Source organism: Pleurodeles waltl, chromosome 11 (assembly GCF_031143425.1).
Source record: "Pleurodeles waltl isolate 20211129_DDA chromosome 11, aPleWal1.hap1.20221129, whole genome shotgun sequence".
In the NCBI taxonomy this organism is placed as follows: domain Eukaryota; kingdom Metazoa; phylum Chordata; class Amphibia; order Caudata; family Salamandridae; genus Pleurodeles; species Pleurodeles waltl.
The window spans coordinates 13,894,171-13,914,668 of NC_090450.1; the positions used below are offsets into that span (position 1 = coordinate 13,894,171).

A 20,498-nucleotide genomic window follows, 5' to 3' on the forward strand; every position below is an offset into this window, starting at 1 on the left:
CCGTGTTAGTGCCTGCGAGTTGTAGTGAGTGTGTGTGTGAGGGGAGAGTGTGTGTATGAGAGAGAGATGACTGTGTACGTGATTGTGAGTTCAAGTGAGTGTATGAGGAGGGGAGTCTGTGAATGAGGGCGAGAGTGAATAAGTGATGGTGAGTTGAAGTGCGTTTGAGGAGGGAGAGTGTGTGTGAGAGAGTGTGAGAGAGTGCCCGTGTTAGTGGTTGCGAGTTGTAGTGAGTGTGTGAGGGGGAAAGTGTGTGTATGAGGGAGAGAGTTAATGGTAAGCGATGGTGAGCTGAGGGGTGTTTGAGGAGGGAGAGTGTGTGTGAAAGAGGGAGAGAGTGTGTGAGAGAGTGCCCGTGTTAGTGGTTCCGAGTTGTAGTGAGTGTGTGAGGAGGAGAGTGTGTTTATGAGGGAGAGAGTGAATGGTAAGCGATGGTGAGCTGAAGTGTGTTTGAGGAGGGAGAGTGTGTGTGAGAGAGGGAGAGAGTGTGTGTGAGAGAGCGCCTGTGTTAGTGGTTGCGAGTTGTAATGAGTGTGTGAGGGGGGTAGTGTGTGTATGAGGGAGAGAGTGAATGGTGAGCGAAGGTGAGCTGAAGTGTGTTTGAGGAGGGAGAGTGTGTGTGAAAGAGGGAGAGTGTGTGTGAGAGTGGGAGAAAGTGTGTGTGAGAGAGCACCCGTGTTAGTGGTTGCGAGTTGTAGTGAGTGTGTGAGGGGGAGAGTGTGTGTATGAGGGAGAGAGTGAATGGTAAGCGAAGGTGAGCTGAAGTGTGTTTGAGGAGGGAGAGTGTGTGTGAGAGAGGAAGAGAGTGTGTGTGAGAGAGCGGCCGTGTTAGTGGTTGTCAGTTGTAGTGAGTGTGTGAGGGGAGAGTGTGTGTATGAGGGAGAGAGTGAATTGTAAGCGATGGTGAGCTGAAGTGTGTTTGAGGAGGGAGAGTGTGTGTGAGAGAGGGAGAGAGTGTGTGTGAGAGAGCGCCCGTGTTAGTGGTTGTCAGTTGTAGTGAGTGTGTGAGGGGAGAGTGTGTGTATGAGGGAGAGAGTGAATGGTAAGCGAAGGTGAGCTGAAGTGTGTTTGAGGAGGGAGAGTGTGTGTGAGAGAGGGAGAGAGTGTGTGTGAGAGAGCGCCCGTGTTAGTGGTTGTCAGTTGTAGTGAGTGTGTGAGGGGAGAGTGTGTGTATGAGGGAGAGAGTGAATAGTAAGTGATGGTGAGCTGAAGTTTGCTTGAGGAGGGAGAGTGTGTGTGAGAGCGGGAGAGAGTGTGTGTGAGAGAGTGCCCGTGTTAGTGGTTGCGAGTTGTAGTGAGTGTGTTTGTTGTGGCTGGCGCACACTGGAAGAGTCCAGCTTGGTCTGCAGCGAGTTTCCAGTGACTCTTTGGGTGAGTGGCCAGCTGCCCCACACCGGGAATCACCAGTGTGTGTTATTTCAGAGTGTGCCAACCTGTTGCCCTCTTGGTGAGAAGTGGCCACCTTTGGACATGTTTAAAGTGGTGCCTGAGCTCCGGCGGGAAAACCTAGGGGAGGTGAGCGTACCACCGTGGCCCAGTGCGGGGGTGGCATGACAGTCCATTCACTGAGGGGTGCCTCCAGCCTAATTCCCCTCAGGGTAAGGCAGCAGATTGCGTCATAATAATCTGTACATTCAACATTTCCCATTGATGCGAAAGGGAATGGTGCGCCATGCCAGGCTGAACAGGTGCACCCTCACTCACCCTCTCCGCCCAACCCTTTACACACTCACACCTCCATCTGAAGAGTGGGCAAACACTGGGCACAAAGTAAAGCATGTTCTTGAAGTGAGTGCCCCCCCAGATGTTGTCATCCATGTCACCGGGTGATTTATGTGCCGGAGGTTAATGGTGCGGAAAAGCGCTCCTTATCTTGGAGAGGGTGGGGGCCGGCACCGCTGACGTGAGAGCCAGGGCTTAAAAGGGGGCGTCTGCAGGGGAGATCCCACAAGCAGCAGAGACAGCAGAGGCAGAAGGAACAGAAGAGCCCCCCCGAAGCAGCAGCAGGCGGAGAATCACTCGGCGCAGTAGCCAGAAACCACTGTGCGCACCAGCCACCCTCCTGCGCGCACCAGCCACCCTCCTGCGCGCACCAGCCACCGGGCCCGCTGCTGAACCTCAAGATGCTGTCCTGCCGAGTCCGCTGTGCCCTGGCGCTCCTCTCCCTGGCTCTGGCTGTCAGCACCGTGTCAGCAGCCCCCACAGACCCCCGGCTCCGCCAGTTCCTCCAGAAATCCCTTGCAGCAGCAGCCGGCAAACAGGTATGCCTGGTACAAGTCATGCGCCAAACTCCCGGGGTTGGCTGGAGGGAAGGCGAGGGCAGGGAGGGGAGACTGGAGGGGAGTCCAGGGCAGTTGTCAGAGAAACGGTTTGGGGTGGTCGGGGGGTATGGAAACCCGCCCCGAGGGCACGTGTTGCCCCCGGGCTGCCCTTGATATACAACTGTCCTCCTGCCCGGGAGAGCCTTGGGGGGTGCACTACAAGCACTGCTGGACTTCAGCATACCCTCACTCTGCGGTGGTCTTTAGGACAGAGTGACATACACTGCTTCAGCGTACCTCACTCTGCAGTGGTCTTTAGGACAGAGTCTCATACACTGCTGAACTTCAGCGTACCTCACTCTGCGGTGGTCTTTAAGACAGAGTGACATACACTGCTGAACTTCAGCGTACCTCACTCTGTAGTGGTCTTCAGGACAGAGTGACATACACTGCTTCAGCGTACCTCACTCTGCAGTGATCTTTAGGACAGAGTATCATACACTTTAGCACAGCGTGACATACGCTGCTGAACTTCAGCGTACCTCACTCTGCGGGGGTCTTTAGGACAGAGTGACATACACTGCTGGACTTCAGCGTACCTCACTCTGCGGTGGTCTTTAGGACAGAGTGACATACACTGCTGGACTTCAGCGTGCCTCACTCTGTAGTGGTCTTCAGGACAGAGTGACATACACTGCTTCAGCATACCCTCACTCTGCGGGGTCTCTAGGACAGAGTGACATGCAATGCTGGACTTCAGCGTACCTCACCCTGCAGTGATCTTTAGGACAGAGTATCATACACTTTAGCACAGCGTGACATACGCTGCTGAACTTCAGCGTACCTCACTCTGCGGGGGCCTTTAGGACAGAGTGACATGCACTGCTGGACTTCAGCGTACCCCACCCTGCAGTGGTCACGAGGACAGAGTAGCATGTACTGCTGAACTTCAGAGTACCTCACTCTTCAGTGGCCTTTAGAACAGAGTGGCATACAGTGCTTCAGTGTACCTCACTCTGCAGTGGTCTTTAGAACAGAGTGGCATACAGTGCTTCAGTGTACCTCACTCTGCAGTGGTCTTTAGAACAGAGTGGCATACAGTGCTTCAGTGTACCTCACTCTGCAGTGGTCTTTAGAACAGAGTGGCATACAGTGCTTCAGTGTACCTCACTCTGCAGTGGTCTTTAGGACAGAGTGGCATACACTGATGAACATCAGCGTACCTTAGTCTGCCTTGGCCTTCAGGTCAGAGTGACATTCATTGCTGAACTTCAGGGTACCCTCACTCTGCAGTGGTCACGAGGACAGAGTAGCATGTACTGCTGAACTTCAGCGTATCTCACTCTGAGGTGGTCTTTAGGACAGAGTGACATACACTGCTGGACTTCAGCGTATCTCACTCTGAGGTGGCCTTAAGGACTGAGTGACATACACTGCTGGACTTCAGCGTACCTCACTCTGCGGTGGTCTTTAGGACTGAGTGACATACACTTCTGGACTTCAGCGTACCTCACTCTGCGGAGGTCTTTAGGACAGAGTGACATGCACTGCTGAACTTCAGCGTACCTCACTCTGCGGTGGTCTTTAGGACAGAGTGACATACACTGCTTCAGCATACACTCACTCTGCGGGGGACTTTAGGACAGAGTGACATGCACTGCTGGACTTCAGCGTACCTCACCCTGCAGTGGTCACGAGGACAGAGTAGCGCGTACTGCTGAACTTCAGCGTACCTCACTCTGTGGTGGCCTTCAGGACAGAGTGGCACACAGTGCTTCAGTGTACCTGACTCTGCAGTGGGCTTCAGGACAGAGTGGCATACAGTGCTTCAGTGTACCTCACTCTGCAGTGGTCTTTAGGACAGAGTGGCATACATTGCTTTAGCGTACCTCACTCTGTGGTGGTCTTCAGGACAGAGTGGCATACAGTGCTTCAGCGTACGTCACTCTGCCGTGGTCTTTAGGTCAGAGTGACATACAGTGCTTCAGTGTACGTCATTCTGCAGTGGTCCCTAGGACAGAGTAGCATGCACTGCTGGACTTCAGCGTATCTCAGTCCGCAGTGACCTTTAGGACAGGGTGGTATACATTGCTTTAACGTACCCCACTCTGTGGTGGTCTTCAGGACAGAGTGGCATACACTGCTTCAGCGTACCTCACTCTGTGGTGGTCTTCAGGACAGAGTAGCATGCACTGCTGGACTTCAGCGTATCTCAGTCCGCAGTGACCTTTAGGACAGGGTGGCATGCACTGCTGGACTTCAGCGTATCTCAGTCCGCAGTGACCTTTAGGACAGGGTGGCATGCACTGCTGGACTTCAGCGTATCTCAGTCCGCAGTGACCTTTAGGACAGGGTGGTATACATTGCTTTAGCGTACCTCACTCTGTGGTGGTCTTCAGGACAGAGTGGCATACAGTGCTTCAGCGTACGTCACTCTGCCGTGGTCTTTAGGTCAGAGTGACATACAGTGCTTCAGTGTACGTCACTCTGCAGTGGTCCCTAGGACAGAGTAGCATGCACTGCTGGACTTCAGCGTATCTCAGTCCGCAGTGACCTTTAGGACAGGCTGGTATACATTGCTTCAGCGTATCTCAGTCCGCAGTGACCTTTAGGACAGGGTGGTATACATTGCTTCAGCGTATCTCAGTCCGCAGTGACCTTTAGGACAGGCTGGTATACATTGCTTCAGCGTATCTCAGTCCGCAGTGACCTTTAGGACAGGCTGGCATACATTGCTTCAGCGTATCTCAGTCCGCAGTGACCTTTAGGACAGGCTGGTATACATTGCAGGAAGCCAGCCGGAACCACTGTTACGAAATAGATCCCAACAATGTGGCAAACCCTGGTGCCATCGCTGAATATGACCCTTAAAGTGGCAGCTGTACAGATGCGCGCTCCCGGTATCCAGCTGTGCCACCAGGGACACGCGCACGCGTTTCGGTAGGGCCCGCCCCTCTCATGCCTTCTCTGGGAGATGCTCTTTCCTGGTAGATCACGCCCCATGCAAAGCCTCATTTGCCAGACCGCTATAACCTGGTATAGTGTACCAACTTCATGCCACCTGCTACGCAGACCCCCATATCCCGGCAGAGCATGCCACCTGTTATGCAGTCTGGGGATGAATCCTAATTACTGGCAGAGCTTGCCACCTGTAATGCCAGCTGACTTACCTCATGGTGCCATCTATGACAGACAGACATATTCTGTCAGAAAGCACCCCCTGTTGCTTCCGTACGTAACACTGTTCCCAGCTGCACTTACCCCATTCAATACCCCTTAGGATAGACTCACCTGCCCTGGCAATGCATGCCACCCAGGGAAGACCCACACATCTTGGCAGCGCATGCCAGCTGGTATGCCTCCTAGGGCGGACCCAGATGTACAGTCCGAGTGTGCTGCCTGTAGTGCCAACTGGGACATGAGTACACAGCGCTGGGCGAGTAACCCACCTGCGATGTCACTCGGACTCCTTAAATGTGGCATTGCATTTGTCTCTAGTACCAGTGCTTTAAATGGGCCGGTACTGTCCGGTACTGAGTACCGGCACTTTTTTATTTTGCGATGGAGAGTACCGGCTCTTCTCAAGAAAAATGTAATACTTTTAATTGGGGAATACCGGAACTTCTCAGAAACAAGCAGGTACTCTGATACAGAGTACCTGCACTTCTATTTTTCCATTTAAAGCACTGTCTAGTACTGTACCTTTGTGTGTGTGTAGGGGGGGGGAGAGGGAGGTGGGGAAAGTGGGCTCGGGGTGGTCAACCTGGAAATATTCTATAACACCACTCCAGCGAACTCTAGTGGACAGCGCCAAGAGTGAAAAAACTAAGGGCCATATTTATACTTTTTGACGCAAAACTGCGCTAACGCAGTTTTGCGCCAAAAAAATTAGCGCCGGCTCTGAAGCGCCATGCGGGCGCTATATTTATTGAATGGCGTTAGCCGGCGTTAGCCGACCGGCGCTGCCTACGTGAAAAAAAAACACGTACACCAGGCAGCGCCGGCGTAGGGAAAAATGGCGTTTGGGCGTCCAAAAATGGGGCAAGTCAGGCTGAGGCAAAAAAATCATCTTAACCCGATTTGCGCCATTTTTTTTGGGCGCCCAGACGCCATTAACATGACTCCTGTCTTAGCAAAGACAGGAGTCATGCCCCCTTGCCCAATGGCCATGCCCAGGGGACTTATGTCCCCTGGGCATGGTCATTGGGCATAGTGGCATGTAGGGGGGCACAAATCAGGCCCCCCTATGCCACAAAAAAAAATTAAAAAAAATATTTACCACAACTTACCTTTTCTTCCCTGGGATGGGTCCCTCCATCCTTGGGTGTCCTCCTGGGTTGGGCAAGGGTGGCAGGGGGTGTCCCTGGGGGCAGGGGAGGGCACCTCTGGGCTCATTCTGAGCCCACAGGTCCCTTAACGCCTGCCCTAACCCAGGCGTTAAAAAGAGGCGCAAATGCGGGGTTTTTTGCCCCGCCCACTCCCGGGCGTCATTTTTGCCCGGTAGTATAAATACCACGCACATGCCTGGGAGTCATTTTTTAAGACGGGAACGCCTACCTTGCATCTCATTAACGCAAGGAAGGTGTTCACGCCAAAAAATGACGCTAACTCCATGAACTTTGGCGCTAGATGCGTCTAACGCCAAAGTATAAATATGGAGTTAGTTTTGCGTCGAATTTGCGTCGAAAAAAACGACGCAAATTCGGCGCAAACGGAGTATAAATATGCCCCTAATTTGCCGAGAAGCTGGCATGGAAGGCAGGGCCTGCAATGCCCTGTCTTGTATGTGAAAGTTTGAGTCTTGCGGTGCCAGCTTGGGTGAGGGGGCTTCTGCAATGTGCTGTGCCAGTGAACCCATCCTGCCCTCACTTCGGGTAGGTTAATCTCCTTCAATGCATGAAAGAGGCTGGATAAGTCGCTAAAACGCGTCAGACCCCTACGCAGCGCTACATCTGCCAGACTGAGACAGCCGGGGTCGTGCGAGGAGTTTCTATTCCCGCACAGGAGCGAGGGCATACATTGAACGAGTTGTGCACCCTGAATGTTTGATTGAACGGAGGTGGCACCCCGCTTTCACTATCTCTACTGCCAGCACCCACAATATTCCTTTAGCCTGAACAATGAAACTCCAGCGCCCAGAAGTTACATCTTCGTTTATGTGATACTTAAACAGAATGCACAGTTTTAACACTGTTGTGATCTGAACCCTTGACTTGTCTTAAAGCGCTCTGTCCTGGAGAGAACAGCCCGCTGTTTCTTACAGGACTCCCAACGCCCTGCCTGTGGCCTGGAACCCGCGTCTTCTTGTGTACCGCCCTAAGGTGATGCACCCCTTGGTTTTCTCACAGCCCGATTTGCGGGGTGCCGAAGCTGCTGGGTTGTCTTACAGCACTATATTCAGGAACTGACTAGGCTGACATCTCTTACAACACTACCCCGGCTGCATAAACCACTCGGGTTCTCTTACAGCGCTCTATATGGGTGTTTAACCCCAAGGCTTTTCTTAAAGCACTCTCTCCCAGCCCTGAACCGTCCGACTTCTGTTAGAGCGCTCTCTGAGGGCTGCTGAGCCACCTTGACTTCTCTAACAGCGCTCTCTCAAGGGGGCTGCAACACCATGATATGGCTTTACAACTCTCTCTCCAGGGTACTGAGACTGCAGTTGTCTGTTATCGCACTCTTATCAGTGCGCTGAAACCCTTGCATCTCTAGCAGCGCTCTTTCCAGGGAACTGAAAACGCGGACTTCTCTTACAGCGCTCTTTCCAGGGAACTGAAAACGCTGACTTCTCTTACAGCGCTCTTTCCAGGGAAATGAAAACGCGGACTTCTCTTACAGCGCTCTTTCCAGGGAAATGAAAACGCGGACTTCTCTTACAGCGCTCTTTCCAGGGAACTGAAAACGCTGACTTCTCTTACAGCGCTCTTTCCAGGGAAATGAAAACGCGGACTTCTCTTACAGCGCTCTTTCCAGGGAACTGAAAACGCTGACTTCTCTTACAGCGCTCTTTCCAGGGAAATGAAAACGCTGACTTCTCTTACAGCGCTCTTTCCAGGGAAATGAAAACGCGGACTTCTCTTACAGCGCTCTTTCCAGGGAACTGAAGCTGCTGACTTCTCTTACAGCGCTCTTTCGAGGAAAATAAAACGGCTGACTTGTCTTACAGTCCTCTCACTGGGGTCATTAAGTCCAAGTCCTCTTTTAGAGCGCTCTCTCAGGATGCTGAATCCCTTTATAACTCTTCAGCGCTCTCCCTCTCCAAGGCGCTGAAACTTCCGGCTTTTCTTACAGCCCTCTGCACATGACGGTGAAATCCCTTCATATCTCTTACAGCAGTGTCTCGGCTGAAACTTCCGGCTTCTCTAACAGCGCTCTCTCATAGATGTTGAAACTGCGGGTTTCTCTTACAATGCACTACCCATGATGCTGTAATCTCTTGCTATATCTCACAGCGCTCTCTGCGTATGAAATCCCTTGATATCTCTTACAGCGCTCTCTCAAGATTGCTGAAACTGCGGGTTTCTCTTACTGCGCTCTACCCATAAACTGAACTCCCTTGATATCTCTTACAGCGCTTTCCCAAGGGTGCTAAAACAACAGACGTCTCTTACAGGGCTCTCTCCGGGGTGCTGAAACCCATGGTATCGCCCACAGCGGTGTTTCTGGGGTGCTGAGACTTCCTGACTTCTTTTAAAGCGGTCTCTACGGGGTCATGAAGACCCAGTCTTCTCTTACTGCGCTCTCTCAGGGGCGCTGAAACAGCTGGCTTCATTTACAGCGCTTCTCTGCAGGATGGCGACCTCCCTCCCGCCTCCCCAAAACATCCCCCCCCCTTTCCAGGTACTGAACAAGAACGACTTCTCTCAAAAAAACTGTCTCGAGGATGATAAACTACCATGGATTATTTTATAAACACCTGGCAGGCGCTGTAAGCTCGGCTTCTTCGTGCAGCGCTATGTCCAGGTGTTGTAAGCTCGTGTTTTTTGTGCAGCACTCTTTCTGGGTGTTACAACCATAGTCTGATATTACACCCCTCTGTCTAGGGGGCAGAAACCCTTACGTTCTGTGTAATAGTGCTTAGTCCAACCCGAAGAAACCTGCGGCTTACTTAACAGCACACGGTGATTAAAACATTAATTCCCGATACTGACCCTGTAATCGGTCTTAGAGCGCTCTCCCCAGGGTGCTCATTACACATGATCTGCCGTGCAGCTCTCTCCCCGGTCACTGGAAATTGTTTTAAAGCGCGCTCTCGCGAGCGCTGAAACTCCGTGTCTTTTCGTACCGCGCTCTGTCTTCTTTCACAGTGCCCTGTCCTTGATGTTGAAACATCTGTCTTCGCACACTGCGTCCTTTCCATGGCGTTGAAATCTCTCTATTCTTACATCGCTGTGGCCTTGGAAATAAAACCCATGTCTTATCTTACAGCGCACTGTCCATGGCGCCTAACCCCCGTCTTATCTTACAGCACACTGTTCATGGTGCTGAAACCCCGGTCTTTCCCTACAGCACCCTGTTCATGGCGCTGAAACCCCGGTCTTTCCCTACAGCACCCTGTTCATGGCGCTGAAACCCCGGTCTTCCCTACAGCACCCTGTTCATGGCGCTGAAACCCCGGTCTTTCCCTACAGCACCCTGTTCATGGCGCTGAAACCCCGGTCTTCCCTACAGCACCCTGTTCATGGCGCTGAAACTCCTGTTTTATCTTACCGCGCTCTGTCCATGGTGCTGAAACCCCGGTCTTAGCTTATCTTACAGTGCACTTTCCATGGTGCTGAAACCCTCGTCTTATCTTACAGCGCACTTCATTTACAAACAGCTGGCTTCATTTACAGCGCTTCTCTGCAGGATGGCGACCTCCCTCCCGCCTCCCCAAAACATCCCCCCCCCTTTCCAGGTACTGAACAAGAACGACTTCTCTCAAAAAAACTGTCTCGAGGATGATAAACTACCATGGATTATTTTATAAACACCTGGCAGGCGCTGTAAGCTCGGCTTCTTCGTGCAGCGCTATGTCCAGGTGTTGTAAGCTCGTGTTTTTTGTGCAGCACTCTTTCTGGGTGTTACAACCATAGTCTGATATTACACCCCTCTGTCTAGGGGGCAGAAACCCTTACGTTCTGTGTAATAGTGCTTAGTCCAACCCGAAGAAACCTGCGGCTTACTTAACAGCACACGGTGATTAAAACATTAATTCCCGATACTGACCCTGTAATCGGTCTTAGAGCGCTCTCCCCAGGGTGCTCATTACACATGATCTGCCGTGCAGCTCTCTCCCCGGTCACTGGAAATTGTTTTAAAGCGCGCTCTCGCGAGCGCTGAAACTCCGTGTCTTTTCGTACCGCGCTCTGTCTTCTTTCACAGTGCCCTGTCCTTGATGTTGAAACATCTGTCTTCGCACACTGCGTCCTTTCCATGGCGTTGAAATCTCTCTATTCTTACATCGCTGTGGCCTTGGAAATAAAACCCATGTCTTATCTTACAGCGCACTGTCCATGGCGCCTAACCCCCGTCTTATCTTACAGCACACTGTTCATGGTGCTGAAACCCCGGTCTTTCCCTACAGCACCCTGTTCATGGCGCTGAAACCCCGGTCTTTCCCTACAGCACCCTGTTCATGGCGCTGAAACCCCGGTCTTCCCTACAGCACCCTGTTCATGGCGCTGAAACCCCGGTCTTTCCCTACAGCACCCTGTTCATGGCGCTGAAACCCCGGTCTTCCCTACAGCACCCTGTTCATGGCGCTGAAACTCCTGTTTTATCTTACCGCGCTCTGTCCATGGTGCTGAAACCCCGGTCTTAGCTTATCTTACAGTGCACTTTCCATGGTGCTGAAACCCTCGTCTTATCTTACAGCGCACTGTCCAATGCACCGAACCCCCTGTCTTAACTTACAGCATACTGTCCATGGTGCTGAAACCACTGTCTTAGCTTACAGCGTACTGTCCATGGTGCTGAAATCCGGTCTTTCCCTACAGCACACTGTTCATGGCGCTGAAACCCCGGTCTCATTTTACCGCGCTCTGTCCATGGTGCTGAAACTCTGGTCTTAGCTCTCTTACAGCGCACTGTCCATGGTGCTGAAACCCATGTCTTATCTTATCTTACAGTGCACTGTCCATGGTGCTTGTCCCCCGTCTTATCTTACCGCGCTCTGTCCACGGTGGTGAAACCCCGGTCTTAGCTTCTCTTACAGCGCACTGTCCATGGTGCTTAGCCCCTCTGTTTTTCTTACAGCGCATTGTGTGTGCTGGACCCCCCCCCCCCCCCCCCCGTCTTCCCCCAGAACACTCTGTTATTAGAGCTGAAACCCCTGTCTTACCTTACAGTTCTCCGATCCGGTGCTAAAACCTGTACCTTCTCTTACAGTGCCCTGACTATAGTGCTGAAACCCATGTCCTACCATACAGAGCTCTGTCTATGATGCTGAAACCTATGTCTTCTCTTACAGTGCGCTGTCCACGGTGCTGAATCCTGTCACACTGTTCATTGTGCGGAACCCTCCTGTCGTCTCTTCCAACGCACTGTGTGCTGCTGAACCCCCATCTTCCCGTAGAACACTCCGTCCTTGGAGCTGAACCCATGTTTTATCAATTCACGATCCATGGTGCTGCAACCTATGTCTTCCTTCACAGGCCCTGTCCATGGTGCTGAAACCCCTGTCTTCTCTTACAACACACTGTCCATGGTGCTGAACCCCTCTGTCTTCTCTCACAGCGCATTGTGTGTGCTGAACCCCCCGCAACTATGTCTTCCTTTACAGGCCCTGTCCATGGTGCTGAAACTCCTGTCTTATCTTACAGCGCACTGTCCATGGTGCTGAATCCCTTGTCGTGTCTTATCTTATCTTACTGCACTCTGTCCATGGTGCTGACACCCCTGTCTTAGCTTACAGCGCACTGTCCATGGTGCTGAAACCTATCTCTTCCCCTACAGCGCTCCGTCCATGGTGCTGAAACCCCTGTCTTATCTTACCGCGCTCTGTCCATGGTGCTAAAAACCCTGTCTTATCTTAGACCGCACTGCCCATGGCGCTGAAACCCCTGTCTTCTCTTATCTTGGAGCGCTGTGTTCATGGTGGTAAAACCCCTGTCTTCTCTTACAGCCGTATGTCCATGGTGCTGACCCCCTCTGTCTTCTCTTACAGCCGTATGTCCATGGCACTGAACCCCTCTGTCTTTTGAACCCCTCTGTCTTCTCTCACAGCGCTCTGCCCATAGCGCTGAACCCCTCTGTCTTCTCTTACAGTGCATTGTGTGTGCTGAACCCCCCCAACCCCCCCGGGTCTTCCCCCAGAACACTCTGTTATTAGAGCTGAAACCCCTGTCTTACCTTACAGTTCACCTATCACGGTGCTAAAACCTGTGCCTTCTCTTACAGTGCCCTGACCATAGTGCTGAAACCCATATCCTACCATACAGAGCTCTGTCTATGATGCTGAAACCTATGTCTTCTCTTACAGTGCGCTGTCCATGGTGCTGAAGCCTGTCACACTGTTCATGGTGCGGAACCCTCCTGTCGTCTCTTCCAACGCACTGTGTGCTGCTGAACCCCCATCTTCCCTTAGAACTCTCTGTCCTTGGAGCTGAACCCCTGTTTTATCAGTTCACGATCCATGGTGCTGAAACCTATGCCTTCCTTACAGGCCTGTCCATGGTGCTAAAACCCTTGCCTTCTCTTAAAAGCGCTATGTCCATGGTGCTGTGCCTTATAGCGGTCTGTCTATAGTGCCCAAATCCCTGACTTTTCCTAATAGCGCTCTGATCAGAAGATTATAATCCCGGCTTCTCTTACAAACCTCTCTACATGAACTGAACCCAGTGTCATCTCTCACTGAGGTCTCCCGGGACCGTGATACCAGCTGGGGTCTCTTACAGCCCCTGCCCAGCTGCTGTAAATTCAGTTTATCTGACAGCACCTTTTCAGAGTAATGCCATCCCTAACGCGCCTTACAGCATTCTCTGCAGGCTCTGACCCACCAGGGTGTCTGTTTACAGCCCTCTGTCCAAGTGTTATAACAACTGCGGTCTCTTACAGGGCTGTGTTCTGGTTCTCGTAGCCCAGATGTTCCTTACAGCGCTTTATGAAGGTTGCTTATACTCTCGTTATCTGCCCAAGTGCTCTCTCGCATCGCTGTCGCGCAGGCTCTTGGAGAGTGTTGGAGCTGTAAAGCTATGCCCCCACCCCCTCGGCCTCCATTTACAAGGCTCTCAACGCATCGCCTTGTAAGTCCGTGGGTGAAGGGCCAGCGCGGTGCCTGCCGTCTCGTTATCAGCAGCTGCACAGGGCAGGGCCTGGCCGCCCCCCGGGCACTGCTTGGCGTCTGCTGAGTTATGGTGGTGGCTGCCTGGCCTCAGATACGGCGTTTACTGCCTGTCAGTGCAGAGATCTGCGCGTGTGTGTTCGCGTGTGTGTGCGTGCCTGTGTGTGTTGAGCGCGTGCGTGTCTCTGTGCGCGTGTGCGTGCGTGTGCGCGTGTGTATACAAGATGTAAGGCGAGCAGAAGAGTCTTTAAGAAGAGTTTAAAGGGCCTCGCCGAGTGCACAACTTCTGACCGGAACCAGTGTCAGCTTCACTTGAAGAGCTGGAAAGAGAGTTACATTATTGTACGCACACGCACGTTTAAACACACACCACCACATATATACATATACACACACAGGCATATACATACATACACCCACACACAAACGTGCACTCACACGTACACACACACACGCATGTATACTCAGACACACACATACATACACACATATATATTTGTTGAAACATGCACATACACACACCAATACACACACACTTACACATACGCACGTTTATACACACACCTCCACATATATACATATGTACACACAGACATATACATACATACACACATATACATAAATCCATACACAGACATGCACTCACACATACATACACACACGCATGTATACTCAGACACACACATACATACACACATATATTTGTAGAAACATGCACATACCCACACAAATACATACACACACGCACGCTTATACACACACCACCACATGTACATATGTACACACAGACATATACATACATACACACATATACATACATCCATACACAGACATGAACTCAAACATAGATACACACACACACACATATATACTCAGACACACACATACATACACACATATATATTTGTAGAAACATGCACATATCCACACCAATACACACACACACACACACACACACGTTTATGCACACACCACCACATGTGTACTTATGTACACGCAGACATATACATACATACACACATATACATACATCCATACACAGACATGCACTCACACATAGATACACACTCACATATATACTCAGACACACACATACACACATATACATTTGTAGAAACATGCACATACCCCCCACACACATGTATACTCAGACACACACATACATACACACATATATATTTGTAGAAACATGCACATACACACACACACACACACACACGCATGTATCCACCTGCACTCTCTCCTGAGGCATCAGCTCTCCTGCCTCCTCCCACTCTCTGCACTTCTGTTTCACTTTCTATAACAAAGCAAATCTTCTCTAATTTCTTTTTCATTCTTCCCTCTCCTCCTGTCTCTGTCACACGCTATCTGCTGCCCTTCCTCCCTCGTCCCTGTCTCTTTCTCTCTTCCACCTTAGGCCTCACTCTATCCTGCACTCTCTGCCTTGGTGTCTCAGTCTCTCCTTTACTAAATCCTACTGTCTCTTCTTGTTTTTGCTCCCTGCCTCTTTCTTTGATTCTCTCACTTTCTAATCTTGCTTTCTCCCTATCTCACTTTTTCTTTCCTTATGTTTGTCTCTCCTTCTCCATCTCTTCCTCATTGTGTCTCCCCCTCTGCCTCTCTCTCCTTTACTAGCTCTCTCGCTGTATCTCTCACTCTCTGTCTACTGCCCTATCCCATGTGTTCTCTTTATCTGTCTGTGCCTCCCTCCCTCTCCCTCCCTCTGTCCTTCCTTTTACACTTCTCTCTCCATCTCTTCCTTTCTTCATGGGCATCTCTTTCTCCAGCTCTCCCTGTTCCTCCCTCTCTGACACTCTACCACCATCTCTCACACACTCCCTCCTTCTCTCTGCCTCTTCCTCACCACGTTTCACTCTTCGAGGGTCCCTCGTCCCACCAATCCCTCGCTCCCCTCCTTCCTAATTCCCTTTACTCCTTCTCTTCCATGATTCTGCCCCCTTCCCCCATCTTTCCTTCTGACACACATATCCTCCTTCCTTTCATCTTCCTTCCTTCTTCACATGCTTCCTACTCCCCTCTTCCTTCCCCTTTCTTTCCTTCATCCTACAGCCATTCCCTTATTGCACTTTTCTAACCCACTCTTTCTCCATCTCTACTTTTTCTATATATCCGTTCTCACACAAACTCTTTCTCTATTCATTAATCTTTACCCCATGGTCCTCCTCGCTTCTTCCATTCTTTCCACTTAAGTTCTTCCTCTTCCTGCTCTCTTTATTCTTGCTCTCTCACTTGCCTTCTGCCCTCCCCCTTTCTATATCTTCATTCTACGTTTCACTCTCTTCCTCCGTGCTTCTTCTTTAGTTTGTCATCGATATTTCTCTTTCTACCAGCAGCATTCCTGTCTTGTGTCCTCTTCTTCCCTGTATGCCTTCCTTTTCTCTTCTAATCCTTCCCCTTTGGCTTCTCTTCTGCCTTCCCTCTTTCCTCTCTCCCTCCATCTCGCCACATCTCTATATTCCATTTTGCCATCTAGGCCTTTTCCTCTTTTCTCTCACCCACTCTATTTTCTCCAGGAATTTTTGAATCTTCCACTATTCTATTGACACAAAGGCCCTTGTGCCAGAGTAAAATGTGTAACTGGGTGGAAGCCCATACCATTTCCCACAACTCCAGATCTACTAATCTAGCACAAGCCAGGGGTGTGAGCAAGGAACCCAGGCACAAGCGATGGTCCAGTGTCATATTGTGATAGTGCCACACATGACCAGCTCAGTGTCTGGAAGTGACGCATTCTAGGCTTCTGACCATGAGTGGTTCAAATGAAACAGAAATCTACACTGGAGGGCGTGCCTTGAGTACAAATGCCAGGTGACCCTTGCTTGCTCTCTCACCATTGTGTAGCAGGGCATAGCTCTAAATCAACATTTCTGCATGCCCACCAATGATGAGATCGTCAGGTACTGACTCTTTGTAAATATGGTGCAGTGCAACGAATTACTGTTCGCGCAGTGTACTGCTGCAGAGTTTTAGGACCCCATCCCTACTGTTATTTCAACAGCTATTGCTGTTTTCATTGTTCCTGTGTGACAGAACAGACAGTTTCCATTGTTCTTCAGCGAGAGCTGAAACCATTGTTCTTCAATGGCACTGTGTGCTGTTTCCATTGTTCCTGTGTGACAGAACAGACAGTTTCCATTGTTCTTCAGTGAGAGCTGAAACCATTGTTCTTCAATGGCACTGTGTGCTGTTTCCATTGTCCGTCTGTAACAGCATGTATTGTTTCAATTGTTCTACGACAGCATATGCTGTTTCCATAGTCTGTCTATGACAGCATCCAATGTTTCCACTGTCCTACAACAGCATTTGCTGCGTTCATTGTCCGTCTGTAACAGCATGTATTGTTTCCATTGTTCTACGACAGCGTACGCTGTTTCCATTGTCTGTTTATGACAGTGTACATTGTCCCATTGTTGATCTATCACAATGAACAATCTTTCCATTGTTCTGCAACAGCGTACGCTGTTTCCATAGTCTGTCTACCACAGCATGCATTCTTTCCATTGTTCTACAACAGCCTACACCGTTTCTCTTGTTCATCTGTGACAGCATACATTGTTTCCATTGTTGCTCAATAACAATATGCCCTGTTGTCATTGTTCTTCTGTGACAGCGTATACTGTTTCCATTGTTCTTATGTGGCATCGTGTATCGTTAGCATGGTTATTCTGTGAGCCATACAGTCTATCGATTATTCTTCTGTGACATCATGCTCTGACAGCATATTCTAATTCAGTGGTTCTTCTGTGTCATTGTGTGAAGTTCCCACAGTTCTGTGACAGTCTATACTATTGGCCACATGTCTTTTTCCATTGTTGCTCTTCCAAAACAGGATGTTTTCTTAATCCGTGCCAACACACACTTCCAACGTTAGAGGCAGAGGTGATCTAGTGATCACGGCTGCATTATGACCTTGCCAGTAAATGCAGTGGCAAGGCGGTTAATGGCAGTGCTAGCTGTCCTTCCCACCACATGCAGCAGCTGGCCATATTACATGTGAGTCCCTAGGGTAGGAGGGGAGGGCAGCAACTGGGAAGTCAATGAACACCTCCACATAATGTACATTTCATGGGTTATTCAGAAACCTTCCTAATGCTTTTTTACCCTTCACTTTCATATGAAGATTTACTCCTAAAAACATTGGAGATGTGTACGAATTAGGGGATAATGGCTCCCAAACACCGCTTTTTTTTATGGGAGCAGTGATTTCTCTATGTAAGTATGAACAAATATTGTCATGCTGATTTGAGTTTCTGCCCCTCGACTCCTGGAGTATATGTCGAGCAGCAGGTAATGTGCAGGAAACTGCAACGTGAGCAGATTTACACGATTACTCATTAGGATGTGTGTGTGAATCCCATGAAAGTTGCACATCGGCACAGCTCATGAGAGTATGTGTTCTGTCGTCTTATGTAGAGATTATTATTGGCTTATTTCTAGAAATTCTGTGTTTCCGCTTATAAAGAAATCAGAGTGCGTCACATCGGATACAGTGATCTCCATAGCACTTCCTTTAGAGGTAGCCTGAGGAGGTAGATGGTAACCCTCGCTTGCCCTTTGCTATCCTTGGTACCGCCCATGGTACAACCGCCAAAAAAAGGGTCCTGAAGGGAGCTGCAGGAACAGGAAGTAAACAAGGCTTAAAAAGAACTTTTCAGATCTTATGGTGTCTCCTCCATGACCTCTTCCCAGCTCCTTGGCAGAAAACAGGAGCCACCTCTGGCATCTTGATGATGGAAAGTCTGTACTGGTCTGCCAAGCGCAAGGATTTGATTGGGGAACTGCGGATGGGACAGAAGTTTGTTGACTCACTCATTAGTCTCCTGGCCCAGTAGACTGAGTTGTCTCCATTCCATACATGGATTAATTCTGGACTGTCTTTAGGTATCCAAATCTTTTAACAGCCACAATCCACCTGCCCAATCAGGTGACTCATACTGCATGCTGTTGGGTCTCCGAGTGCTTTAACAGCCATGTACCCACTGGTTCTATCCATTTTCCCATATGGCTCCCACATGCTTACTTGTACTGGACTGCTGCTGCGGCTCTAAATCCTATACTGCTGCATTCCCACACATCTCACCCTATGACGGCAATGGTTCCCAGAAAACCCACCCATTGGCTCGTACTGGACTTCTGTTGGATCGCTGAGTCCTTTGATAGCCATATTCCCAGCCATCCCAAACTCTGGCACACACCTAGCCCCTGCTGCATCTCCCAATCCTGTAACAGCCTCAACTGATGACTCTTATGGTCCTCAACCATCCCATCAGCTGACTCAGTTGACTCATGCAGCCTGACACTTGGTCTCCCAAACTTACAACAGCTCATTCCAATGACTCTTATGGTGTCCAGCCAACCCACCTGCTGACTCATGCTAGACTGCTATTGGGTCTTCCAATCATGTAATAGCCTCAACTGATGCCTCTTATGGTGCCCAACTAACCAACCTGTTGACTCATGCCAGACTGCCATTGCATCTTCCAATCTTGTAAGAGTCTCAACCGATGACTCTTATGCTGCCTAGCTAATCAAACTGTTGACTTGTGCCAGGCTGCCAATGGGTCTTCCAAAATTAGAATAGCCCAATTTGATGACTCTTCTGTTGACTCACGCCAGGCTGCTGCTGGATCTCCAAATCTTGTAGGAGGCCCAACTGATGATTCTTATAGTGTCCAGCCAACCTACTTTTTCACCCATGTCAGGCTGCAGTGGGGTCTCCCAATCTTGAACAGACCCAACCGATGACTATAATGGTGCCTAGCTAACCCACCTGTTGACTCATGCCAGGCTCCAGCTGGGTCTCACAATCATCTAACAGCCCTAACCAATTACTCTTTAGATGCCCCGCTAATCCACCTGTTGACACATGCCAGGTCACCACTGGGTCTCCCAGTCTTGAAACATTCCTAACTGATGACTCTTTTGGTCCTCAACCATTCAACCAGTTGACTAGGTTGGCTCATGCCAGGCTGGCTCTTTGTCTCACAAACTTACAACAGCCCATTCTGATGACTCTTTTGTTGACTCTTGCCAGCCAGCCACAGGTCTCCCAATCCTGTAACAGCCCATACTGATGAATTTAATGGTGCAAACTGTCCCACCTGTTGACTCATGCCAGTCTGCCACTAGGTTTCCCCGTCATTTAACATCCACATCTTCTGTGTTTCCACAGGAACTGGCCAAGTACTTCCTGGCAGAGCTGCTGTCCGAGCCCTCACAATTAGAGAATGAAGCCGCCGAGTCCGAAGACCTGTCCAGAGGAAGCGACCAGGATGAAGTCCGGCTCCAGCTGGAGAGGTCTGCCAGCTCCAACCCGGCCCTGGCACCCCGAGAGCGCAAGGCAGGATGCAAGAACTTCTTCTGGAAAACGTTCACCTCCTGCTAGCTCTGCCCTCACCCCACTTTTCCTACTCCCTCTGTCCCCCGCTCCCGGAGCCGAAGACTGTACATACAACTCACAGTTGTGCTGAATACAGAATTGAGTTCACGTTGCGTTGAATAAAACCTTCAGTTGAAGTTGTACATGATTTGCTTGGGTTGTGGTCTCTGAATAGTTCTTAAATGCACTCTGCAGTTCTCACAGAAGTAATATTTTTAATTCATTGTTGCAATAAAGTTTATGTTTCAAACTGTAGTGCTTCTCTTCTTCTTTGAGCACTTCTTGGAGGCCATGTGTTGTTCTCGCGTCACATGGCACTTTGCTCTTAAATTCCTGCTGGGGGAGCGGGGAGGGGGCAAAAGGAAGGAGAAACCAGGGAAATAAAAATGTTACTGCAAAAACACACAATTCTCCATTAGTGCAGCGCCATCTATATTTAATCGTACTTTTGTGGGGCTTCTACAACACAAGTGAACACATTGACAGCTGTTTGCCTTGAAATTATGTGGCTAAAAGGAATGATGGAGAGATAGACAGACATACAAATATGTGTTTAGAGAGATACATAGATACA

The 20,498-nt window shown here is 50.0% G+C and overlaps 1 protein-coding gene across 1 annotated transcript; it reads left to right on the plus strand.

Moving 5' to 3' along the window:
* Nucleotides 1-1,927: 1,927 nt before the first annotated feature.
* On the plus strand, nt 1,928-20,179 carry SST (somatostatin). Its single transcript, XM_069215393.1, has 2 exons — nt 1,928-2,261; nt 19,718-20,179. Exons 1-2 carry the CDS (start codon nt 2,124-2,126, stop codon nt 19,928-19,930), a joined length of 351 nt encoding a protein of 116 aa, XP_069071494.1. The 5' UTR covers nt 1,928-2,123; the 3' UTR covers nt 19,931-20,179.
* The last annotated feature ends 319 nt before the right edge of the window (nt 20,180-20,498 follow it).

Excerpts from the sequence above, each read along its gene's own strand:
- SST (XM_069215393.1), top strand. The coding sequence starts at position 2,124 with ATGCTGTCCTGCCGAGTCCGCTGTGCCCTGGCGCTCCTCTCCCTGGCT. Across the intron at positions 2,262-19,717 it reads CAGCAGCAGCCGGCAAACAG|GAACTGGCCAAGTACTTCCT; the intron begins GTATGCCTGGTA and ends GTGTTTCCACAG.